Genomic DNA, 25,006 nt, shown 5'->3' on the forward strand with positions numbered 1-25,006 from the left:
AGCAGGTGTGCAAAATAGAGAACATATCATATTCCATGCCAAATTCCATGCTTTATAAACAACGTATGAATATAATTTGGACTTGTTTTTGTTTCTTGAAGTGAAAGCATACTTTATGAAAAAAAATAGCAAGTTCCACTACTTGCAATTGATAGTGATTTTTGGCTAAGTCAGTTAGAGAACATGAAGATTAGAGAGCCACGAAAAATAAAAAAACAAGAATATTTTTCAGAGCTTCACCGCCAAAAACTCCGTCGAAACATCCATTTGGAAAGTTTGGGATTGTATAGCTATGCTGAATTTAAGATTGACGAGGCTCAATATTCTTCTGTACAATCCTTGTCAGTCTGTTTTTTTGTTTTGTTTTTTTTTTTATTCTCTGGCCGCGGAGATTGAACGTTACATAGATTCATTTCTTACATAAGATGAATCGATACCAGATACTAGTGTGCAATCCAAATGAACGAAGACGGTAATGTGTTCCTGCGAGTAGCAAACCCTTCGATTTTAAATGACTTCTTTGTAAAATACTGTTTCTCACTTTCGTTGAGTTTCTTCATTTCGTTTAAGTTTGATGTTATCACACGTTCCAGCTTTGTGGTCCTTCCTTGTAAAACACAGAAAAGGCTTTCTGTTTTTGGCTGATGTTGCAAAAACAGAAAGACGTAAAAACGGACCTCAAAGCCCAAAATCGGACGAAAGCTTTCAAAGAAGGACAAAATCCGCCGAAGGAGTCCAAAATCGAGCGAACGCGCTCGAAATAGGACAGAGACGCTCCAGTAGGACACAGGCAGCCAAAAAGGAACAGAAGCGCCGGACGTAGAGCAACCAAGCACTTTTAAATGCGCTCGTGCACGATGCAAAACGTGTCCTTTCATTCACAACACTGATAAAATATCGGGACCTAAACGATCCATTAAGATCACCGATCACTTCACGTACACCTCCGCTAATGTAATCTATTACATAACTTTCACTTATTGCAAAAAGATATACATCGGCGAAACAGGCAGAAGACTAGGTGACCGATTCCGAGAACACCTTCGAGACGTGGAAAGGAATGACAAGGACACATCTAAACCAGTCGCTAGACATTTTAATTTACCTAATCATTCTAAGCAACATATGGCAATCTGCGGTCTTTCCTTGCACTTAGGTGGCACGGAAAGCCGTAAAAATCTTGAACAAAAGCTCATCTTTCAAACCGGCAGTCTCAATCCCACAGGGATCAATAAACGCTTTTCATTCCACTAATTTATTCATGTTTTTCTCGTTGTCATGCACCCACCAATAACGTAGCTCCATTTTCTGCCTTTAAAAGCACACACAACCCACAATTCCTCTATTCGCTCCGACGAAGGGCTAACGCTCGAAACGTCAGCTTTTGTAATCATTACGGTGGCCAATTTACCATTTCAACTTTGTTGACATATCCAAATTACTTCTTTTACTGACTTTCGATGAGTAAAAACAATTTGTTCTCCCTTCAGATGTATTCTATCGGAACCTATCCAATTAACTAGTTTGAGAAATTCTCAACTGACGATTATTTCAAGTTTTTTCCTAAAAGATATTTCCTATTAACGGATAGATATGCTTAAGATTCAATAGGGTGGAAGTTATTTGTCAATCAATTCATAATTTTGGTACACATTTTCCAAAAGGCTAAAAGGGGGGAGATAGTTTTTTTATCTAATTCGATGACTAAATTTCATAAATCCATTGCAATGTGCACTGCGGCTTTCATTTAAGCTTAACATTTTATAGCTCTTTAACCCACGAGATATTTTACTCTTAAAACTGCAATAACGCACACCTTCCATTTAGGGTCTGAGAAATTCCTCACGGCAACTTTGACTTAGCAGGGTAACGTAGATGACAATTCTTAAAAGTCAAGTCGGGGGCTAATCGAACCAGCTGCTAGGACTGTGATGCACATTGTGGGGTCCTTTGTCATTAGAATAATCTTCATCCAAAAAAAATTTCGAGGAAAACAAGACAATTTTTTTAAATATTTTGTTGTCTCTAAAAAGCCTTGAAGCCTGGCGTCACACAGGCAAGTTCCATGAAAACATGATTTCTTACAATGTGGTTGTTGTTGTGTCCACGAATTTCCATATATAAACCTACTATAAATTTGAGCCCTTAAGATAATTCAGATTATATATGCTGATACGGACCTCAATTAATTTTAGAAATATAACTGAGAATCGACATCCGACAGTTCAAAATAATTCGATAATTATGAATAAAACTCAAGTTTAAGCGCGACGGCCTTATTTCAACTCACCAAACAACTGAACAGAAATTAGATCACAAAGCGTTGTCGATTACTATCAGTCGATAGGTTCAAAAGGTACTTCCTTTGTCGATGCAAGCCATTAAATATAATTTCTTTAAGGAAAGATGCATAAAGGTTCTGGCCACATAGGTATTTTATCACATTGTAGTGACATGAGCGTAAAAGGAAACGGTTTTACTGCTGTAAAAAAAACTCATTAATATGAGTCAAATAAAGAGCTCATAAACAGCCGGATACATCTTACTCGGACTGATGCACCTTTATATATCTTCATATGCGAGGCGTTTTGAGTAAAGGAGTCAGTTAGTGAGTGAAGCTGGTACAAGCAAGATGAAAACCGCGGTGTTGCTGTTGGTACTACTCCTTTCTTTGGTTTTGGTCGAAGGAGGTATTCCCTTGAGTATTGCAGAGGTATATTTATAATCTCAGTCTGTAGAAGTCTTACTTCCTGTCAGATTAAATTTCCTCCAAAACCCGCAATAACTGGTTTTTTTTTAAGTTATTTTGTTTCATCAGGTGTTCTGTTTACCTCTTTTTCTCTTCTTCCTGAATTAGTTCAATTTTCCATGTAAACCATACTATTATCTATTTCAGTTAGGTATGAACTGACGTTAGTAATCAATTACTTCTTGTAAACGACGTTTTAACTAAACTATTTATTTGTAAACAAGACCAAACCAAGAATCTTGAAGATGAACGACCGCAGACGCTTCAAAGAGGTTAGTACAGAGTTCTGTAGCTTTCAGCGTTTTTGTTGGTTTGTTTAATGTTTGCCTTTTTATTTTTGGTAATGTGATACATACGTTGTATCCAACGGGCAGGATCGTATGTGTCTTAGATGTCCCAAGTCGACGTAGCATGCCATCACCTTTTTTCGTCCAACAGGCGAGGAAAACCAGCTCATGGGGCACTGAGTCAATTTTTGTGACACATGCGCCCCAACTGTCGGCCTTGTTTCGAGAAGAGAGCTCGCTAATTTTTTTTCTGTTCTGTTTATATTGTTTGTCCAGTCTCAACAGGAAGTTCAGTACCGAAGAGACATCTGCTTACAGGCTCGTGAGCTGGGATGTGAGGTGGAACGAAAGAAATGAATTCACTTGAACTGAAGACAAAACAGCTTACCAGTTAACGTTCGAATGCATTATTAGATGATTAAATTGAAGTATAGATTGTTTTTGCTGTAAAAATAAACTGCATTAATCCAAAAGAGGTTGTGTTCTTTACGATAAATATATATTGGTTACAATGTGTTAAAATAAAATTTCTGGATGATGTGCTGGAAAAATATTTCTTTGTTTCGTCAACGTTGCGGACAGGCAGTCTCTTTGCAAGAATTTAACCACAGCTATATTGGCTATCAAAAAGGGGATAAATAAATAAATAAATAAATGAGTCCTGAAACAATCGATTGTTAACGAGACAACTTAGTTATTTCACTTATTTTAGTTTCCCATCCATCCCACCTTGGCTGAACAACCGAAGATTTTGATTGGAACTTTTCAAAATAAAGCGCACCAAAATGATTCCGATGAAAAAAAACAGGATGACAAAAAATTTTTCAAGCCGATGTAAAATGCCACACATTACAACATGAAAAGAAAAGAAAAGAGAGGAAAAAACGAGAAACGAAAGAAGCGGAATGTAAAGAAGGCTGGGCTAATTAAAGAGCAAGAGAACCAAAGTTTGTACGGGCACAACATGATTTGCAGCGAACTGGAAAACAAATTGAAAGAACGTATATGAGCACGATCCTTCGCAGTAAAGCACTATTTGAGCAATAGTGAAAATCAGACCTGAAAAAAATTTCAGGCCTGTACGGGATTCGAACCACTGACCTCTGCGATACTAGTGCAGCGCTCTACCAATTGAGCTAACAAGCCAACTGGGAGCAGGCTATCAAATTAATTCGACATAAACCCGTAGATGATAAATCAAACAACAACAAACATATGAAACATATGTGTGAACTGCGGTTATGAGACGTATATGAGCACGATCCTTCGCAGTAAAGCACTATTAGAGCAATAGTGAAAATAGTGAAATCCCGTACAGGCCTGAAATTTTTTTTAGGTCTGATTTTCACTATTGCTCAAATAGTGCTTTACTGCGAAGGATCGTGCTCATATACGTCTCATAACCGCAGTTCACACATATGTTTCATATGTTTGTTGTTGTTTGATTTATCATCTACGGGTTTATGTCGAATTAATTTGATGGCCTGCTCCCAGTTGGCTTGTTAGCTCAATTGGTAGAGCGCTGCACTAGTATCGCAGAGGTCAGTGGTTCGAATCCCGTACAGGCCTGAAATTTTTTTCAGGTCTGATTTTCACTATTGCTCAAATAGTGCTTTACTGCGAAGGATCGTGCTCATATACGTCTCATAACCGCAGTTCACACATATGTTTCATATGTTTGTTGTTGTTAAATTGAAATAAAAGAGATCAGTTTCATGATGAATCACTTCATCTTTAAGGGTTTGTTAAGTTAAGGTACTATTTAACAACTATTCACAAAAGTGGAGGTGGCTGGTGGTGGATATCTACCGTAACCCGCAAGAACCGTTAAAACTGCAACAGTTACACCTTCTATTTAAGTTTAAGAAATTCCATTCAAAATTTTTAATTGGCAAAGCAGATGATTATTTTTATAGTTTCCTGACTCTGTCATTTAATCCTGAAATCTACTTGTATTATAGACTTTATCATAGGTTTTTTCATTCATTTAAATGTTCTACTATTTTTAAAATAATGCATTTACTCATTGATATCTGTATTTGCATTAGTATTATCATATGTATTGTATGAGTGCCGCATGTTCATTACTATTAGCCGTTTGGCTATTATTAAGTGCCACCCTCTTTAAATAAAGAGTTTACTTACTTACTCATCGTTTAAGTCAAGTCTCTAGTTTAGAAGTCTCCCGTTGTCCAAAAAACTCTTCCTCTGACTTAGCAAACACGTAAGAAAATGTATAGGAGTTCTGAGAAAGTTTTTCCCGAGAATTTTTACGTGAGAAATTAAAGAAAATGTGCCGTATACTTTTGAAATACACTCGTGTGGCGGGCTTATCGAAACAGCTGCTTGGAAGGCGATGCACATTGGGGGGTACTCTTTCTTTAGATTAATCTTCATCCAAAAATATTTCGGGGAAAACAGTTGATTTACTTAAAAAATGACTCATTTTGAAGACTAAGGTTACACAGACAAGCTCCAAGCAACACAACTTCTCAAATTGGTTCCACTTGGGCCATTGTGTCCACGAATTTCCCGGCATAGACAAACCTGATGTAACTTTGAGCCCTCAAGATATGGGAATTACATGGAGGAGTGAGAAGTTAATTAAAAAATGCTTATGCGATCCTCAATCATTTTTAGAGGTAAAACTAAGAATCGAGATAAAGAGCTCTACAGAACTCGTTCCATGATTATGAATAAAACTCAGTTTAAAGCGCGGTTGCCTCCAAGTCGTTGGTCTTAAAGTGCTGCTGTTGTCCATGCAAGCTATTGAATATAATTTTCTAGAAAAGGAAAAAGCTTTAACTTTCTGGTCAAATAAGTATTTATTACGTCGTAATGACATGAACGTAACAAGAAACGCTTTTACTGTTTGAAAAATTTACTGATTTTCTCCACTTGGCGGTAAATATGTAGCTCCTTAACAGCCGAATACATCTTCCTCTGAATGACGCACCTACATGTATCTCCATATGCGAGGCGTTTTTAGAAAAAAAAAATCAGTTAGTTAGTGAAGCTGGCACAAGCAAGATGAAAACCGCGATGTTGTTGGTAATGCTACTCTCTTTGGTTTTGGTCGAAGGAATGTTACATGTTCCAGGTCCACATGGAAAGGTATATCTATAATCTCGGTAGAAATCTTATTTTCTGTCGGCCTGAGTTTCCTCCAAAACCCGCTCTAATTGTTTTAAAATCCCTCGTGACTACTTATTTAAGTTCTCAAGTTAACCTATTCTATCAGATGTTCTTTTTCTCGTCTTCCCGAAGGAGTCCATGATTTTCGATTTAAGCCATACTATTATCGATTTCAGTTAGGTATGAACTGACGTTTTTAACTAATCACTTCTCGTAAACGACGTTATTACTAAACTATTTATTTGTAAACAAGACGAGATCAAGAATCTCGAAGAAGGACGACCTCAGACGTTTTAAAGAGGTTAGTACGGAGTTCTGTAGCTTTCAGCGTTTTTGTTGGTTTGTCTAATGTTTGCCTGTTTTATTTTTGGTACTGTGATACATGCGTTGTATCCAACGGGCAGGATCGCATGTGTCTTAGATGTCGTAACATGACGCAACATGCAGAAGAGCCATCAGCTTTGTTCATTCTACAAGCGAGGACCACCTCAAGGCGCAATTTCCATGACACACGCGCCCCTGCTGTCGTGCGTGTTTCGCGAAAATAGCTCGCTAATTTTTTTTTCTGTTTTGTTATATTGTTTGTTCAGACTCAGCGGGAGCTTCAGTACCGAAGAGACATCTGCTTACAGGCCCGTGAGCTGGGATGTGAAGTGGAACGAAAGAAATGAATTGACTTGAACTGAAGACAGCACAGCATACCATAATTCAATGTTTGCCTGCATCATTAAATAATTACATCGAAAGATAGATTGTTTTCTGTAATAATAAACTGTTTGAATCTGAAAGAGGTTGTGTCCTTATGATAAACACAATTTGGTTACAATGTGTAGAAATCAATAAATTTAAAGTCCGTGGATGATGTGATAAAAAAACATGTCCTTGCTTCGTCAAACATTGCGGACGATCCGTCTTTTTGCAAGATTTTAACCAGAGCTATTGGCTGCCAAAAGGGGAATGAATAAATCAACGACGGAATCGATTACCTAATAAATAAATGAATCTTGAAACAATCGAGTGTTGACGAGAAAATTTTGTTATTTCACTTATTTTAGTTTACCATCTATCCCACCTTAGCTGAGTAACCAAACATTTTGAATTAAAACGCGCCAAAATTATTCCGATGTAAAAAAAAAGATAATAAGAATATCAATTCGCGCTTAATGCCACACTCGAAGGTTTTGAATAAAAACTATCAACTGCTAAGAGCCTTTTGAAGCGCGATCGAATTTGAACGAATAAAAGTTAAAATTTTATTTTGAGCACGGTTATCATCGATTTCATGGAAGAAAGTAAATTAAAGCATTTTCATCGGTAGCAAATCGGAATGCTAATCTAACCAAAAAAAGGAACACTGTGGGTTCTGTCATCTGCAAAATGATAATTTTGGGGAGTTTTTTTTTTCCTTTTTTAGCTCGGCCTTCGGCGAAGAGACAATATGGTATAGAGAGCTCTATTAATGAGTAGCATGACTAGTTCTTTTACCTAGCTACTTCCGATGAATTACAAACAATGAGGTACTCCCTTTGGATACTATTGTTCGTTCTTTAGAAGACTCAAAGATATTCCAGATATGTTTTACTTTTTTTAAAAGAATACACAGCACTGAATTCTTGTCACATATTTTTCGGATAAATTTGGTAAACACAGCAGACAGCTAAGCGACGGGTTACAGGTCAAGACTGTTTTTGCACTCCTGTGTTTGCAGGAGCCTACCCAGTTGTCCAATTATAAATGCTCGAGTTCTCTCGACATCCGAAGTGGGTTGCTACGCTGGTAAGCCGATAGGGGCAGGGATGGCGCGGTGATGAGAATGCCCGTGGCCTAGGCTCGATCTCCAGACTTGGCTTCACTTATGGATCGTTGTACGAGAATCTATAGGGAACTTTGGGAAGATTTTCTCCAAGAAGTTTTCTGAGAAGGAAGAAAATTCGCCGTTTCTTTTAAAAGCATATTCCTCTCGTGGGCCAATCCACACCAGGTGCTTGGACTCTGCAACACATTGGGGCTTTATCGTTAGAGAAGTCTACAATCCAAAAATTTCGAGATAAACAATTCAAGTTTTATATATACTCAATAAGCATTAAAAATTCTGTTTCTCTAAAGATAACTAACTTTCAAGCCTAACGTCACACAGAAAAGTTTTATGCAAACATAACTTTTGGCATAATTGGGTCCAGTTGGGTTGATCTCTCCACATTTGCCTTCTTTTTGTTTTAAATTTATTTTAAAAAGAAAAATGCGTTTTCTACAAATACAATTTTGTTTTTGTGTCAAATTGATTTTGTTTCAATACATTTTAATAGAAAAAATGATGTTTAAACGCCGACTTTTAAAAAAAAAAAACGAATGTCAGTGATCGGCCACCACACGAATTTCCATAGATAAACCTATTGTAAATTTCAGTCCTCAAGGTCTATGACTTATTTATGGAACAGGTTGAAGCTGGAGTAAGAAGCTGATCAAAGATGCTAATGCGAACTTCCCTAATTTTTAGAAGTGTAACTGAGAATGGAGATGAAAGAGTTCTCGAGAAATCGTTGTATGGTTGCGGATAAAACTCGGGTTAAAAAGAAAGGGACCGCATTTGTTTCCTGAAAACAACTTCCAGATAACATCTGGAAACTCGATTTTTAAAAATTGTTTATTTCATCTTTACATTTTCGATTAGAAGCAATTAAATATATTTTCTGAAAAGAAAAATAGTCACTTTTTTTAAAAGTAAGCAGAAACGTTCTGGCCACATAGGTATTTATCGCGTTGTAGTGGCATGAATGTAAAAGGCAACGGCTTTATTGCCGCCGGAAAAATTCATCACTTTTCTCCACTTAGAGCTAACTAAAGAGCTCCTTAACAGCCGGATACATCTTACCCTGGCTGACGCACCTTTATATATCTTCATACGCGAAACGTTTTGAGAAAACAAGTCAGAAGTTAGTGAGTGAGCCTGACACAAGCAAGATGAAAATCGCAGCGACCTGGATGTTGATACCATTCCTTTATCTGGTGTTGGTCGAAGACATGATCGTGAATCCTGCTCATACTGGAGCGGTAAATTAGTTATCTTAAAATACTTGTTTCTTTTCTGCTAAAATCTTTTCCAAAACCCACGTAAATCATTTTATAATTTATCATAATAATTACTTACTCTTTTTGTTAATTTTTTTAACCTGTTTACTTGTTTGTCATCTTCTTTTGGACGAGTTAAATTTTCGATGTAAGCTAAACTTTTGTCCATTTCAGTTAAGCAACAAACTTGTGTAAAACTCAATATCTTCTTTTTCGTAAACGACGTTTTAACTAAACTATTTGTAGAGAAAGGGGTTGATGAGAGACTTGACCAGAATCTTGATGAAAGACCGCAGTAGTTTGGAAGAGGTGAGTGTAGACATGATCGGTAGCTTACAGCTTCTTTTGGTATTTGTTTAAGTTTTGCCTTTTTCATTTCTGTCACTGTGCTACATCCGTTGTGTGCAACCCGCCAAGCATCATGATTGGAGAGTGTCTTTAAGTTCTCAAGTTGACGTAACTTGCAGAAGGGCCGGTGCGAGGAGCGCATGATTTTGTATAGCATGCGCTCCTCCTGTTGAACTCTTTCTCGAAAATTTCGAATATTAGTTCACGGAAGAAACTTCTATTATCTGTAGCCGCAAAAGTTCGTTTCTAAGTAACGCAAAAAACGTTAGTCCAAAAAAGGTGAACAACCGCAGAATTTTCAAGCCGCACCCTCTGTCAACCAGTTGATAATTCTCACGCATCTAAGAGTGCAAGACATTCTGATGAAATTTGGATTCTCAGTATACAGAAAGTACTATTTAACCACCCACAAATTAACCAAAATCCCCTAACCGAGGACAGTATATGGAAATGGCACTTGAAAATAGAACAAATATCTTTTGTCATACTTATCAACCATTGTAAACACCTGCAAGATAACTATTCGCAAGAGCTCGCTACTGTTTATATTTTTTGTTTAGACTCAACAGGAGCCTCAGTACCGAAGAGACATCTGCTTACAGGCCCGTGAGCTGGGATGTGAAGTGGAACGAAAGAAATGAATTCACATGAACTGAAGACAGCACAGCTTATCATAATTTAACGTTCGCTTGCACTATTGCATGATTAAATTGAAATGCAGGTTGTTCAACGTAAAAATATACCTAGCAGGTTGAATTCAATAAAGGCTGTTATAATCGTAAATATTTATTGTATGTGATCTGTTAAAATCATATCAGCGGTCCGGTTTTTTTTTTTTTTTCTTTTTTTTTTTTTTCACTAATCTGAGTACAGATAAATGACAGGGATGATATCATGGAAAAAGATTTCTTTGTTTCCTCAAACGTTGCGGACCATCAACCTTTACTTGCGAGATTTTAACCAGGGCTACTGGTTAGCAGAAATTTGATAAAAGAATACAGATGAATAAATTACCTAAGAAATAAATGAATCTTGGAACAATCGAGTACTTTCGGGAAAGGTTTGTAATTTTATTAATATGACTTTTCTGGTCTGGTGCAAAAAAAAGGATGGCAAAACATTTTTTCAAATTGGTACAAAATGCCACAAATAACAAAATGAATAACGAGGGTCGAGAGGGAATAAAACTAGAATAGGAATGGAAAGAAGATTGGGGTTATTAAGCATCACGAGTTCTAAAGATATTTCGGGAGTGCGTTGCAGTACCAGAGGGAGCTAAAATGTAAATTGGAACAAACAGACCATTTTGCTCATTTTTAAGGGTCTGTAAATTGAAGGTACCTAACCAAATTATTGTTTGAAAAGCACTTTCCTTTATTCGCAGCGTTCTTTCATCCACATCTCGCCCTACCGCAGTTCTAACGATGACAAACTACTCAACATTGAATAAAGGCTGATAGTTTCGAAAGAAACTGTTTGGGGCTGCGTCGGTGGGAGTAACGAAATAATTTGGATATATCAACTAAGTTGAAATGGTAAATTGGCCACCGTAATGATTACAAAAGCTGACGTTTCGAGCGTTAGCCCTTCGTCGGAGCGAATAGAGGAATTGTGGGTTGTGTGTGCTTTTAAAGGCAGAAAATGGAGCTACGTTATTGGTGGGTGCATGGCAACGAGAAAAACATGAATAAATTAGTGGAATGAAAGCATTCCTTAGCATTGAGTTATTCTCGAAGTTTTTGTATGGGGTAACTATCAGGTGCTGAGAACCTTAATTGTGGAAAGGGATTGAATTTGTTTCCGAAGGAATAAAGTTTAGAAATGCTAAAATAAGTACAAGTATTATTGATGTCATGCGTTAAGGAGGCAACGATCGGTAATATTCCGAATCTAAAAAAACAAAAGGAAACAAAAGAAGTACTTTCGGTTTAAAGAACTGTAAAATCATATAATTTATCTAATTTTTTTGTTGGTTTATTTTCGGCTTGGCCTCCGGCCACTTAACCATACGGAATACAGGCCTCCATTAACGAGCACGAAATATTAGTAGAGTAGTTCAAAATAGTCCTCCAAGAGGACATGTGCTTACAGGTGCTGGATAGCATACCTAGTTGCATTGTACATGTGACTGCGGCATTATCATCGGTAAACTTGTCCACGAAACACTCACCGACTTAGGGCCGCCATCTTGGAAATAGCCCTTCCACAATGCAATGTGATGCTAGAAAAAATAAACTTTGGTTGCTCGTTCACTTTTAATTGCTCTCACTTCGGGATCCGGACATCTTCGGAAGCTACGGACTACCCTACTTACAACATGATGACGTGACGCGTGCTGGCCTTGTGCCAGTAATCACAAAAATAAGGTGTCTCATACTATGTCTACACTACAACGAATAGCTCTTGGACAAGCACAAAAAAATATACATCGGCTAGGGCTTTTGTTCACCCATAAAACCCTGATTTCGGGGCGGTTTCTGTAACGGAGCGAAGTTACGCCACTGTTTGTGGCAGTATGAATAGGTATTAGAACCGCAACGGAAATGAATAGGTAAGGACGAGGATTGGAACCCATTGAAACGGAAGTGAATATTCAGGGGTGAGGACTGGAACTTGGTGCAAAGATAGCTAAAGATGGCAGCCTTACCCTTCCCCAGGGTGTTTTAAATTTGTAATCGGTTCTAATCTTCTCAAGCTTAGTTTGGGTTTACTAACGCGGGGAAATTGTTCGTTCATGTTTTCACTCTAACGCCTCGAGCAAAGATACATTCGAGACAGTTCAGATTCGAAAGTCTAAATGGATTCCCCCCACAGGGCCGGTTCGCCTCTAGATTTTTCATCAAGCAATCATGAAAAAAAAAAGAAAGACGGAAAAAACAAGCTTCACGCCAATCATGACACCAAATTGTCCCACCTTTCTCCGGAGTAGCGGACAGCAGTGAAGAGTATAAGAAAGCGCAAAGACAGTTTTCTGCACTGAGCAACTTTCGAATACCTCTTTTTAGGAAAAAGTTCGATGATAAAGATCTTACTTCCACCGACCCTAACATTATCACGAACACTATTAACGACCTAACAGCAAAACAACAATTGCCGGTTACTGCAACGAATCTGACCATTACCACTTCTTGGACTTCTTGTGTTCTCTTTGTGACTGAAATAAAAAAATCTAATAACTCAGGTCAACTCGACGTCTCTGCCTGTAGTTGTCTTGCCGAAATCATTTCTAACTATTAAGGAAAAATATGGCACCTTTCGCCAAATCTTTACCGCCATACATTAAAAAAAGCCAATCCGCACTTGAAATTTGTCAAGATTTCAATTTCGTGGGCCAAGACAAACCCTCAAGCATTTTTTTGATCAACGTAAGTAGTACAGAAATGGATGTATCTAGCGCAAATTTTTTACCTTGTTTCTTATTTATTGAATTTAATGCTATATACATACTCACATAAATCGGTTTATCTAATGTGATACTATGTTTTTTCCTATATATAGCTACAAGATTTTCGCCAAAAATTTTATTTAAAATATAGCTGGGTCGGGATGACCATTTAGCGGCTCGTTTTTCATTTCTAACTAATTTTATATTCTGTCTTTTTCTAATGTTTTCCATAGTCTTACCATAGACTGAATTATTCGTTAGTTTGAAAAAATCTTTTTCAAATGAATTCTTTGCTTTGGTTCTCTTTTGTGTATTAAAATTAATGTAAGGTTTTAACCATTTTGATTGACTGAATTGTAAAACTCTATGAATTTTTTTTACTTTTAATCCTAGACTCATACAAAGTTGTAAATTTCTATAATGAAGTACATATTTAGTCTTATCTGATAAGGTAGGGACTAATTTTGAAACATATACTATTAATGCATCTTACTTATGCTGTGCTGGTATGACATTAAATTCAATCATAAAACCACAGTAAAGAAAAAAATGCGCTGGCACGACATTAAATTCAATAATGAAAACTATAGGTAGCATTAAATTCAATAAATAAAAAACAAGATAAACATCTTGCGCTAGATACCTCCATTTCTATACTACTAACGCACTGTCAAGAAACCTCGCTCGGAAACACCACATCGCCTATCTGAACAAGTGTTTACACGACTGTTTTTGTTCAGGGACAAATATTGTAAACAAACTAACGGGCGGGTGTAGCATCGGGTACCAAAATGGAAACCAACTGCGCCAAACTTTTCGTAGACTACATTTAGCACCAATTTTCCAACAGTACAACGGCCCAAAACCTGAACTCTACAGTAGCTAAATTGACAACCGTAAAGGCGCTACTTCCGAGAATTTCAAGTTCTTTCCTTCGGATTTTATCTCGCATATAACAAATCAATATCGTTAGTATATAAATTAATAAATATTGAGTAAATATCAAGAATTACAAAAAGTGAGCCCATCTGCCTTTCCCAAATGGTAAAGAGGTAAAGACTGGTCCAATAAACCAAACAGGCAATCCAACTAGCTTACGCAAATCGTATAATTTATTCCAGTATATTATTATTCGATTTAGAGAAAAGAATGAAATACATTTGAGAAACTGAACAGAATCTATCGATACATCATGAACACACGAGTCAAACTATCAGCTAGAATTACAGCACTGATAACTTACTTCTTTGGCGATGTCTCGTAGGATTGTTTCACGGTATACAGGTCAGCAACAGATAGAACAGATCAGGGTAGAACAGAATACGGGTCAGCGCGACAGGTCAGCAAAACATGAACGTAACTTCGAATCAAAAACATCTAAACATCTGAACTGAAGGCAGACTTATTCACGTGGCTTAATTGCGTAACTTAGTGTCAATTAAAGTCAATCAGGAAATCAAGTTAATAATTCATTGTGTTGACGAGACAAAGACCATAACGAAATCATGATTTTCTTTTTACTCTCAGCAGCATAATATTCGTAACCGAACTGAAACAGGCGGAGCAGACAAAAGGTAAAAAAAAATTTAACCATTTATGAAGAATAAAACAGGAACACTGAGCTTCAATAAAGCGATCAAGACATAATTACCTTGAAGAGCTAATGGCAATATAAGCCTGAGGGGTTAAACATTTGAATAATCGTGTCTTAAAAAGAGATATCATAGAAATCATTCTTTCAGTTATTAAATCATTTATTATCTATTTTAAGTTGCTCAGCTCATTGAATATTTTATTTACCTGGGAATTGTTGAGGGAATAGCGTGGAAAATATGAATGCCCGTGTCAGGGCGCAAAGGGTCAAGACGTGCATTTAACTTTAGTTTCCTGATTCTCAGAGCCAAACTTACGCTGGTTCGAACTGAAAATTTCCTAAGTACTATTGTCATAGTTCCGTATGTAAATCGGATTCATCCTGGTTCATTTCTCCAAATTGTTCAGCTTCCGACGTCATCTCTTCTCTCATGTCGTTTTCCGCCATTGATAAATCTGTCAAATCAGTTACCAACACACGAATGTGCTCCCAATCCTAGACGTAAACAAAGATGATATCAGAAACGAGTGAGATTTAGGACTGGTCATTATATATCACCTGAGGGTGAGGGTCGGATGATTCCTTCCTCCAAAAGCTCTGTGGTATTCAAATGATTCCCCTACATAGGGAAGTCAATTTTCTAGAGGCCCCCTTCATACTGTGTTAGCGACGACTAACCCCCCCCCCCCCCTCCGTCTTCCCAGAAAACCATGTGATTACCTAAAAAACCGTTTGCTTGCACGGCGCCTTCCGCTGGACGGAAAGCATACTGAATAAGCTTGGACGATCTGGCGGGGTAACTGAACCTGAAGTTGGGTGACCTGTGTGTGACTCAACAGTATCTTAATAACCAGGATAACGAGGTAAATCAGTGTTGAGCCCTACTCGCTTCATACCGATGGAACCGAAAGCCTTCGTCAGCTGAGAAGAATGGCTACGTGCGAGAAGATTACGTCTGATTCTTTGAACATCCCAAATGTTTCGTTATTTCCAATACACAGCTATGAACGAGGATGAGAAGAAAATATTCTCTTCACGCTGTCACAATCTCCTTCCTCCCCCCGCTCGAGTAACGTCTCAAAGAAGTTCGTATGCTTTATGCCAAAAAAAAAAAAAAGGGCAAACCTCCTTATCTAAGTGAACCATGTCGTCGGACGTTATCTTGTCATCTTGTGTCCGGTCTATGACATTGAACAACTTATGCAAAACAAATAGAGAAAGTTATCAGTGGGAGTTCTCGTGACGAATCTTCGCTTTAAGATAGGAGAACTTTCACGAACAAGCGAGTACAACGAAGACAAAATTATTTGCAGCTTTTTTCTCACAGCAAATGTGTGTAATTCAGAGGACCACCTGGGGTCTCCCTCTCGAAGAAACAGAATCGGCGCTAGGTGAGGAAAAAACTCGAAGAGTACAACGATACGATTAGAAGCTCCAAAGAAGAGTGGAGGGTCTCTTCACTCACCTTTTGTAGGACGTTAAACATTTCTTCAGACCAGTGTACGTCATGGCCTAAAACATCTGGCTAAAGTAAAAAAATACAACATCAATAAAGAAAAGAACGTTCCGTTTTGAAATCATAGCGTTCTCCGACAACCGTGAAAGCGATGTTTGTTTGGCTAGAGCGATTTTTTCATCATAAACTTTAGTAAAAAGTTACCCCTCATCACTTACTTGATTAAAGAACCCCTGAAGTCCTTCAAATGAAATATTGTCACCACGTAACTTCAGTGCCTCAAGTAAACGGTTTCTATATAGAAAAAGCGTTGATTTCACTAATCGTTTCTTTTCTGTCAAGATGGAAGTTTTTTTAATTGTAAAAGAATGTTTAACCTGATCAACTTTTCCTGTGCATCGTGAAGTGCTCCAAACCCAATAAAAGTCAAATCTTCAATGGTTGTTCCTAGTTCCGTGTCACAATTTCTGAAGTTCACTTTCACCCCCTGCCTCCACCAAATGTTCACAGCCATATTGAGGTCATAGGACCGCACATAATGAACCCTAGTAACGAAAAACATATTCAGAGAAATGTTATAAATTTTTCGTCAGTGTGCGTAAAGTAAAAAAAAAAGTTTCCTTGGTTTCAAACCTCAACCTTCATAAGCTCTTCCACTTGAGCAACAGCTGACAACAAACAAGGTGAGCTAAGCGATCATAATAAAAGATTCACACCTAATCAAAGAGGACCACCCGAGAGGGCGCAAATGGGCCCGACCTACCCGTAGTAGTCACCAACTATAACATGACATCACGCTCAGTGGTGGAACAATTATTTAGCTAGCATTTTGTTTTAAAGAAATGGGTACGACTGATAAATATGATTAGTACATTTTTTTGTAGCCACGGCCCTGGCCAAACAAAAGACTTCTTTAACCATTCCACCCCTAAAAGTGACAAGCATCCAATTTCTCCTTACAATATCACCCCTGAATCAAGCATTAAAGTCAGGAGAATAAAGGAAATGATCACAAACTAAAGAGGCTCTTGATTGTTAAACAAATTCTCCTTGTCAGCATCTAAGGAAACATAGAGAGAACAGTATGGAGAATACACATACTGATGCTATCCTAATGGTATAAAGGATTAAAGGGTTAAGTATGTTTAAGAAATTGTTTTCTTCTGCATCATGGGAAGTGTATAGAGAATTTGCATACTGATGTCAGGGAATGTAAAATGTTAAATCTTTAAAACTGAGAACTTACCAGAGAAAAGGAACATAAAGACAATCACCAGGCTCAATGAAGGCAAAGTGATGTTCTATTCCATGAAGCCCTGGATACTTAAGCAGGTCCACCCTTAAAAAGTAAAGCAGCAATTATTGTGATTATACCATTACAAGCCACTATTTATTGGCTTGGTTATGTAAATTAAATCCAAATTGTAGGTGCTAAACCTACAAAAAAATTTAGTCTCAAAACTTCAATAAAAGGTCTGCAGGGCACACTTGTTGTTGACTTGGTTTCTGCAGTTAAAAAAAGCTGCTTGAAAGCTAAGAATAACTTGAAGGTTGCAAACAGGTAGGAAATCAATAACACTGATTTTCCCCAACCCCTGGCACTCAAATATACATCATTCAATTATATACAACGAGTTTATGTGTTCTGCACATCTTATCTAATTATGGATAACTGTATATTACATTGGAAATATTTATCTTTTGTAGTTATTATACAAACCTGTCAACATCTACCTCAGAATAACCACATTCTGTCACATTAACCTACATTTTAAGACACCAAACAAATCATTACAAAGAGTGGCCAATGATTTTAAAATGAATGGTGTTTCGTGTTAAAATATCTCCGAGATCATAAGGTATTGTAGCGATACACTCTCAAAGGAGCCTGTAACAGCTGTCAATTCAGTGTCAATTCCACTTTTATTTGATCTGATTAATAATGGTAATTGAACTGAGTGGAGTGCAATTTGGGCTGAAATCATACGTGTGATTTCAAAATCGAACGAGCATACAGAGGGAGTTCAATTTGAAATCACAAGTATGATTTCAGACCAAAATTGCACGACACGAGGTTCAATTACCACTTTATCACATCCATTTTGAAATCGCCCAAATACAGGACTTGGTCAATTCAAATATTTCACTGATGCAGTGCTGAGCTGGTTTTTAAATAAAAAGTGGACCCGGAAACGCGTTTACATCTTATTTTGTATGCAAAACAGAAAGACTTTGACATCATGTGTCAAAAACTCAGTCAAGCATAAAATGATGCGATTTAGAGCAAAAAATGGTGTGATTTGGGAATAAATCGCACCAATTAGAGCCAATCAGATTACAGGGACCACCATTGATTTCAAAATGGATGTAATAAACTACATTCAACACACTGTTATATGAAAAATCTTTACAAACAAGCAAGTATCCTTGTTCATAACCTTAAAAATTGCTACAATATACAATATGATTAGTTAAGGTTCTATTCCTCCAATGTGTGTCTGCTTAAACGATCCTTATCCAAAGAACACAAGCAAAATTAACAAGCAATAAAAGCACACGTGTGCCAAAGCTTGGCCTAGTGTTGAATGGCAGAACCTTGGCAAAGACCTGGCCTAGTGCACAGGAAACCCAATATTTACAAGGCCTAACCTTAACATAAAACAACTTTATACCTGCTCCTGATATGCACTATCTATCAAGAAAAATTCTTTGGTTCCCTGAAACACACACATAATATTTTCTGCATGATCATTGTGAAGGACAGACTTGGTACCTCCACTGCTGAACCACAATATCTGAAAAAAAAGTAGTTGTCATCATCAGTGAGGAGTGTGTGTGTTCATGCTTAAGATGATTTCAGTTTCAAATGATTTCAAAACAAATTTTAGTTTTTGCTTTCCTTTGTTAAAGAACTATCATCATGAATGGTAATGTTATTGCCAAACAAAAGAAAAAAAACCTAAATAAAAACTAGTTTATCCCTTAACCCCTAGGAATGGCTAGCATCTAATTTTCACATACAATATCACCCCTGAATCACACATTAAGAACACCAGAATAAAGAAAATGATCACCAAGTAAAGAAACCCTTGATTGTTGAACAAATTCTCCTCTCAGTACCTTAGGAAATGTAAAGAGAACAGTATGGAGAATGCACATACTGGTGTTATGATTTTACTAAAGGGTTCAAATCACTGACTTGAATTTCACTTCAAACCACAACAAAATTGGCCAACCACAATAACCATGGAAAATTACTGAATTAAAGACCACATAAACTAACAAAAGGAGAATGATGTATGATTACCTGAATGATGTCCATTTAATAACTACCAGTACTTTCTTCTGTTGAAAGGAAAACCATTAAACAACTTAAAATCATAACACCTCCCACAGGTAAGACTGGTTATGTGCAGTAAAACAGTTACAATACCCTTATAAGGCAAAAGAGTTTGGTGTTCAGGTACATAAACTTACTTCCTGAACAAGGTTTCCTTGTGTAATGTCATGACAAGCTATTGGAAATGGCAAAAGAATATCCTTCCTAGCATAAAATATAAATGTGCAAGCCATCAGTGGAGACAGCTGTTTGGAATTCTTTACAGTTAAACAAACTGCTATGGGAAAAGGACACATTGTCTACCCTCTGAAGTGAGACTAGTAGTTACCATAATTCCTGGAATTAGTCAATTAGAGCAGTTATTTCAGATCTAGGTTAAGACAAGGGGACACATTTAAGGGGGGCAGGAGGGAAAGTCGTTATTCATTTTTCTCAAAATGTTTAACAAATAAAGAAGCCTTGACTGTGATCTGTTCTGTTGTAAAGCACACAAGAAGCAGCTAGAGCATGAAAGAAGCGTAGGGAGACATAGTCGAATGTGTCTTGCTACTTCTTCATTTGGAACAGAATCATCCATCCATAAAAACAAGGTGAGGGAGGTAGGTAGGTAGGCTATCCCAAGGGGGTAGGGGGGTACAGCACTTGTTCCCCAAACATGCTGCTTCAAGCATTTACAGTACTGTGGCTAATTCAGGAGAAATCTTTCTTCAAACAAGAATTTTAAAGTCATATCAACCCCTCAACTCCCAAGATCTGATTGTCGATCCTCCTCTTAAGCTGCTACAGATTTCCTTGTAAATCAGTCACAAGAATCTGGTATTAGAGCAAGATATTAAACTTCTGCCTAAAAAGTTTGAGTATTCTCATTACCTGTTTGCTGGATAATGTATGGATATTATAGGGAGAGGTTAAATGTCTATCACTTCTGAGAGTTTAGAAACGCTACATGCAGAAATCAGTGGAACATTGAAAGTAAACATTAAGCATTAAAAGACCTGTTGTGAGGGTAAGAATTCCGTTTGGAAATTACCTTAGAAATTCAGGAACTGAACTTATCATATACTTCCCTGAAGAGTGTATATCGCGTACAAAGTCTGCAAACGGTATATCTTCCCCAGGAGCTAAACGATTCTCTTTTTTATCAACTTCCACCGTTACTAAAACTTCCTCACTCTCGGTAAAGGAAAGAAAATACTCGTCATTCCATAATGAAAAAGCTGGAAAAAGTCTCGCTGCGCCGCGGAGAAGAACAGGTTTTGGAACGTCAACAAATCTTCTGTAGAATTCTTCCGCAGTTGGAAATCCATCATAAACTTCTACCTCGACCCTCTTGCCGTGTGAGAATATTGGCTTAAGATGTCCCTCCAAATTACCTTGACTAGCGTTTAATTTTGTCACAAACACAAACCATACAGCAAAGATGATTTCCGTTCGTGTTCCCTTCATACTCCACATTCTGTTGCATGTAAATCAGCTTTCACGCTATAAAGAGGGTTTAAATTCGTTTCCCCGATGTTTTCCAAAACATTTTGCAATCGCGACTCGCCTGACCACCCTGGAAAGGTGAACCAGACAACAAAGAAGAGTGGAGAAATTCTGAAAGTATATCTCAAATTGAAACTTCCTTCCTAATTTACGCGCTTGGCGATCTGGGAGCGAATACTCAAAGCATGGAGTGGACCGCGCGGAATGGGAAGACTGGAGTCTTTTCACCCTGTTGTTTTCGTTCAAAACTCCAAAATAAGAGTTTGAGAGGATCTACGGCGCCAAATGCAGAAAAAACCCTTTCCAAAGTGTGAATGACTCTCCGAAGATTTGACAACAAAGCGAGAAAACCCTCCAAAAATTTGTCCCCAGGCTCCTTTGTACCATTTTGAAGCCTATGGAAGAAATTTTTTTCCCTCAAAAGGAAGTACTTATATACTTCCTGTAATATTCTTGGAAAGACAGATTAGCACCGGTTAAGTAATGGCAGTCGATTGTACGAAGAGAGCGGAAAATGTTGTCTGACTCCCTACTTACCTAAAATATCAGAACACGAGTAGATGATTTTGCTTTTCTAACGATGCATGGAGTTATAAGTTCTTTGAATCCTGTAAATTTAGTACACATTGCATGAAACTTTTGTGGTGGTTAATTATACTGATTGCTCAATTCAATAATCTGTTGGCTTCCCTTGATTTTCGTGAAAACGACCTCCGGAGGTTACAGCTTTACAGAAATGAGTCCGTATCCATTCCAATGGAAATCGAACTAACTTGTTCTTCATGTTTATTTTCAGTCTTTAAAAGAAAGCCCTAAATACAGGAATGTCTTTTCATTAACTAAAGCTATATCAAAAGCATTATTGGGAATTATTTACCAACATTTGAGATACACCGAGGGGTAAGGTAATACCACTTGGAAATAAACAGGTAACAATCCATTTTTTTCATCGCTTGGAATTTACATCGTTAGATAGAGTCCCCTAATGTTTAATCATATCGATCTCTACTTTTATAAACATTTACGCCATACACAGACAAATTATTTATGTTGTCAGTCTAAAATATTAAAGGATTAAAGGATTATTGGATTATTGGATTATTGGATTATTGGATTATTGGATTATTGGATTATTGGATCAGATTCGTTACTAAAGGTAACGAATCTGATCCAACCGACGCGTCGGCCAACACGTTGACCAACACGTTGATTTACTTGGACGAATTCATGTGGTTCCGTAACTTCGGGGGTGACGCACCATTCTCACAGCTACTGCAAGACATCGCTGAGCAGTTTCCTCTGCAGTGAATGATTCTCTAATAAAAAAAAAACGGCTCCTTTAGGAGCCACCACATACAAAAAAGGAAATGACCAATGAGTTAGTAATCTCTGAATTAACCGACGCGTCGGTGAATTTACCGAACCGTAGTAAACTTGCCCACACATTTTACGTTATTTTTGTCGGCGAATTTATCTATGTGGAAGTAAGTTCACGGACATATCGACCGACATATCGACCGACACGTCGGCCGACACGTTGGCCGGCGCGTCGGTTGGATCAGATTCGTTACCTACATTGCGGGGTACTCTATCTTTAGAATAATCTACGTTCAAAACTATTTCGGGAAAAATTCGATTTTCATGATACTCAGTTTGCATTATTTATTTGTTGTCTTTTAAGAAATAACTCACTTTGAAGCCTAACGTTACACAGACGAGTTCCAATTCAAGTAAACACAATTTCTCAAATTGGATCTACTTGAGCCATTGTGTACAAGAATTTCCACTGATAAACCTACTGTCAATTTAAGCCCTCACGATATGGAAATTACTTCAAAGAGTAAGAAGTTAGTTAAAAGATGCTGATGCGATCCTCAGTGATTTTTAGAGGTAAATTAAAACTGAGAATCAAATAAAAGAACTCTAGAGAACTCGTTCTTTGATTATGAATAAAACTCAATTTTAAGCGCGGCAGCCTTCTTTATAACTAGAAACCTTGAACTTGAACTTGAACTTTATTTTTATTTAGACACGGTAAATCTATCAGATAAAATGATAATATTATTACAATCTATTATTACAGTTACAATCTATTTTAATCTATATAAACATGATCTAAAATTTAAAAGTGAAATAGAAAAAAAAATAAAGAAATTCTGCTTTACATAGATGCCGTGTGTAAACCAACTGCATTTAGACCACAAGTCGTTGTCAATCATTATTCAGTTGAAGATTCAAAGCGTCCCAAATTACTTCTGTTGTCGATGCAAGTTATTGACTATAATCTACTAAAAAAGAAAAAATCTTTAACTTTCTTCTCAAATAAGTATTTATCACGTCAAAATGACATGAATGTAAAAAGAAACGCTTTTACTGTTGCCTGAAAAATTCATTGATTTTCTTCATTATGACGTAAATACAGAGCTCCTTAACAGCTGATTACATCTTACTCTGACTGACGTATCTACATGTATCTTCATATGCGAGGCGTTTTGAGAAGAAAAATCAGTTAGTGAGTGAAGTTGGTACAAGTAAGATGAAAACTGTGGTGTTGTTGGTATTGCTCCTTTCTTTGGTTTTGGTCGAAGGATTGTTTTATAATCCAAGTCAAAAACAAGCTCCAGCTCCAAAGGTGTATTTATAATCTCTGTTGGAATCTTATTTTCTGTCAGCCTAAATCTCCTCCAAACCCGCTGTTATAAAATCCCTCATGATTACTTACTTAAGTTTTCGAGGTAACCTATTTCATCAGATGCTCTTTTTCTTTTCTTCTTGAATGAGTTCAATTTCAATGTAAACCATACTATTATCGATTTCAGTTCGGTATGAACTGACTTTTTTAAATCATCACTTCTCGTAAACGACGTTATTACTAAACTATTTATTTGTAAACAAGGCGAAATCAAGAATCTTGAAGAAGGACGATCTCAGACGCTTTAAAGAGGTTAGTACTGAGTTCTGTAGCTTACAGCGTTTTTGTTTGTTTGTTTAATGTTTGCCTGTTTTATTTTTGGTACTGTGTTACATCCGTTGTATCCAACGGGTAGTATTACATATGTCTTAGATGTCCTAAGTCGAAGTAACATGCAGAAGAGCCATCACCTTTGTTCATTTTACAGGCGAGGACCGCGGCCTCAAGGGGCAATTTCCATGACACACGCGCCCCAGCTGTCGCGCGTGTTTCGCGAAGAGAGCTCGCTAATTTTTTTTTCTGTTTTGTAATATTGTTTGTTCAGACTCACAGGAGCTTCAGTACCGAAGAGACATCTGCTTACAGGCCCGTGAGCTGGGATGTGAAGTGGAACGAAAAAAATGAATTGACTTGAACTGAAGACAGCACAGCATACCATAATTTAACGTTCAACTGAATTATTAAATAATTACATCGAAATGTAGATTGTTTTCTGTAATAATAAACTGTTTGAATCTGAAAGAGGTTCTCTCCTTATGATAAACATAAATTGGTTACAATGTGGAGGAATCAATAAATTTAAAGTCCGTGGATGATGTGATAGAAAAACATGTCCTTGCTTCGTCAAACATTGCGGACGATCCGTCTTTTTGCAAGATTTTAACCAGAGCTATTGGCTGCCAAAAAGTGGATCAATAAATAAACGACGGAATCGATTACCTAATAAATAAATGAGTCTTGAAACAATCGAGTGTTGACGAGACAATTTTGTTATTTTACTTATTTTAGTTTACCATCTATCCCACCTTAGCTGAGCAACCAAACATTTTAAATTAAAACGCGCCAAAATTATTCCGATGTAAAAAAAAACAAAGATAACAAGAATTTCAATTCGCACTAAATGCCACACTCGAAGGTTTTGAATAAAAACTATCAGCTGCTGAGAGCCTTTTAAAGCGCGAACGAATTTGAACGAATAAAAGTTAAAATTTTATTTTTAGCACGATTATCATTCATCGATTTCATGGAAGAAAGTTAAGTAAAGCATTTTCATCGGTAGCGAATCGGAATGCTAATCTAACCAAAAAAAGGAACACTGTGGGTTCTGTCATCTGCAAAATGATAATTTTAGGGAGTTTTTTTTTTTTCCTTTTTCAGCTCGGCCTCCGGCGAAGAGACAATATGGAATAGAGAGCTCTATTAATGAGTAGCATGACTAGTTCTTTTACCTAGCTACTTCCGATGAA

At 37.2% G+C, this 25,006-nt stretch overlaps 1 protein-coding gene and 3 long non-coding RNA genes across 6 annotated transcripts in view; 3 read left to right on the forward strand and 1 right to left on the reverse strand.

Annotated features, from left to right (window-relative positions):
• The window catches only part of LOC148725959 (uncharacterized), a 62,785-nt gene extending 59,211 nt beyond the window's left edge, over positions 1-3,574 (forward strand). Inside the window, exons 1-3 of one of the 2 annotated variants that reach the window (XR_015990898.1) lie at positions 2,555-2,713; positions 2,974-3,021; positions 3,313-3,574. This is a non-coding gene — a long non-coding RNA (uncharacterized LOC148725959). Of the gene's footprint in view, positions 1-2,554; positions 2,714-2,973; positions 3,022-3,312 lie in introns of those variants that run through there. The other variant, XR_015990896.1, reaches the window with a different exon arrangement.
• Positions 3,575-5,891: 2,317 nt separating this feature from the next.
• LOC148725962 (uncharacterized) lies at positions 5,892-6,959 on the forward strand. The gene is made up of 3 exons (XR_015990913.1): positions 5,892-6,150; positions 6,425-6,472; positions 6,762-6,959. It is a non-coding gene; the product is annotated as an uncharacterized LOC148725962 (long non-coding RNA).
• A 2,105-nt stretch (positions 6,960-9,064) lies between these two features.
• LOC148725963 (uncharacterized) lies at positions 9,065-10,291 on the forward strand. The gene is made up of 3 exons (XR_015990912.1): positions 9,065-9,222; positions 9,487-9,549; positions 10,149-10,291. It is a non-coding gene; the product is annotated as an uncharacterized LOC148725963 (long non-coding RNA).
• Positions 10,292-14,063: 3,772 nt separating this feature from the next.
• Positions 14,064-20,996, reverse strand: LOC111340629 (tRNA wybutosine-synthesizing protein 5-like). 2 transcript variants are annotated; one of them, XM_088730986.1, is made up of 11 exons: positions 20,394-20,996; positions 19,501-19,567; positions 19,331-19,368; positions 18,797-18,818; positions 17,744-17,787; positions 17,270-17,362; positions 16,401-16,568; positions 16,242-16,317; positions 16,033-16,092; positions 15,693-15,764; positions 14,064-15,062 (listed from the first exon to the last, which is right to left on the reverse strand). In XM_088730986.1, the coding sequence occupies exons 1-11, from the start codon at positions 20,816-20,818 to the stop codon at positions 14,919-14,921; spliced, it is 1,209 nt and encodes a 402-aa protein (XP_088587112.1). In that variant the 5' UTR covers positions 20,819-20,996; the 3' UTR covers positions 14,064-14,918. The 2 variants fall into 2 exon arrangements, with proteins under 2 accessions (XP_088587112.1, XP_088587113.1); XM_088730987.1 differs by lacking the exon at positions 19,331-19,368 and having other exon boundaries at positions 18,696-18,818.
• Positions 20,997-25,006: the final 4,010 nt, after the last annotated feature.

The sequence above is a fragment of the Stylophora pistillata genome, chromosome 8 (assembly GCF_964205215.1).
Source record: "Stylophora pistillata chromosome 8, jaStyPist1.2, whole genome shotgun sequence".
Classification (NCBI taxonomy): domain Eukaryota; kingdom Metazoa; phylum Cnidaria; class Anthozoa; order Scleractinia; family Pocilloporidae; genus Stylophora; species Stylophora pistillata.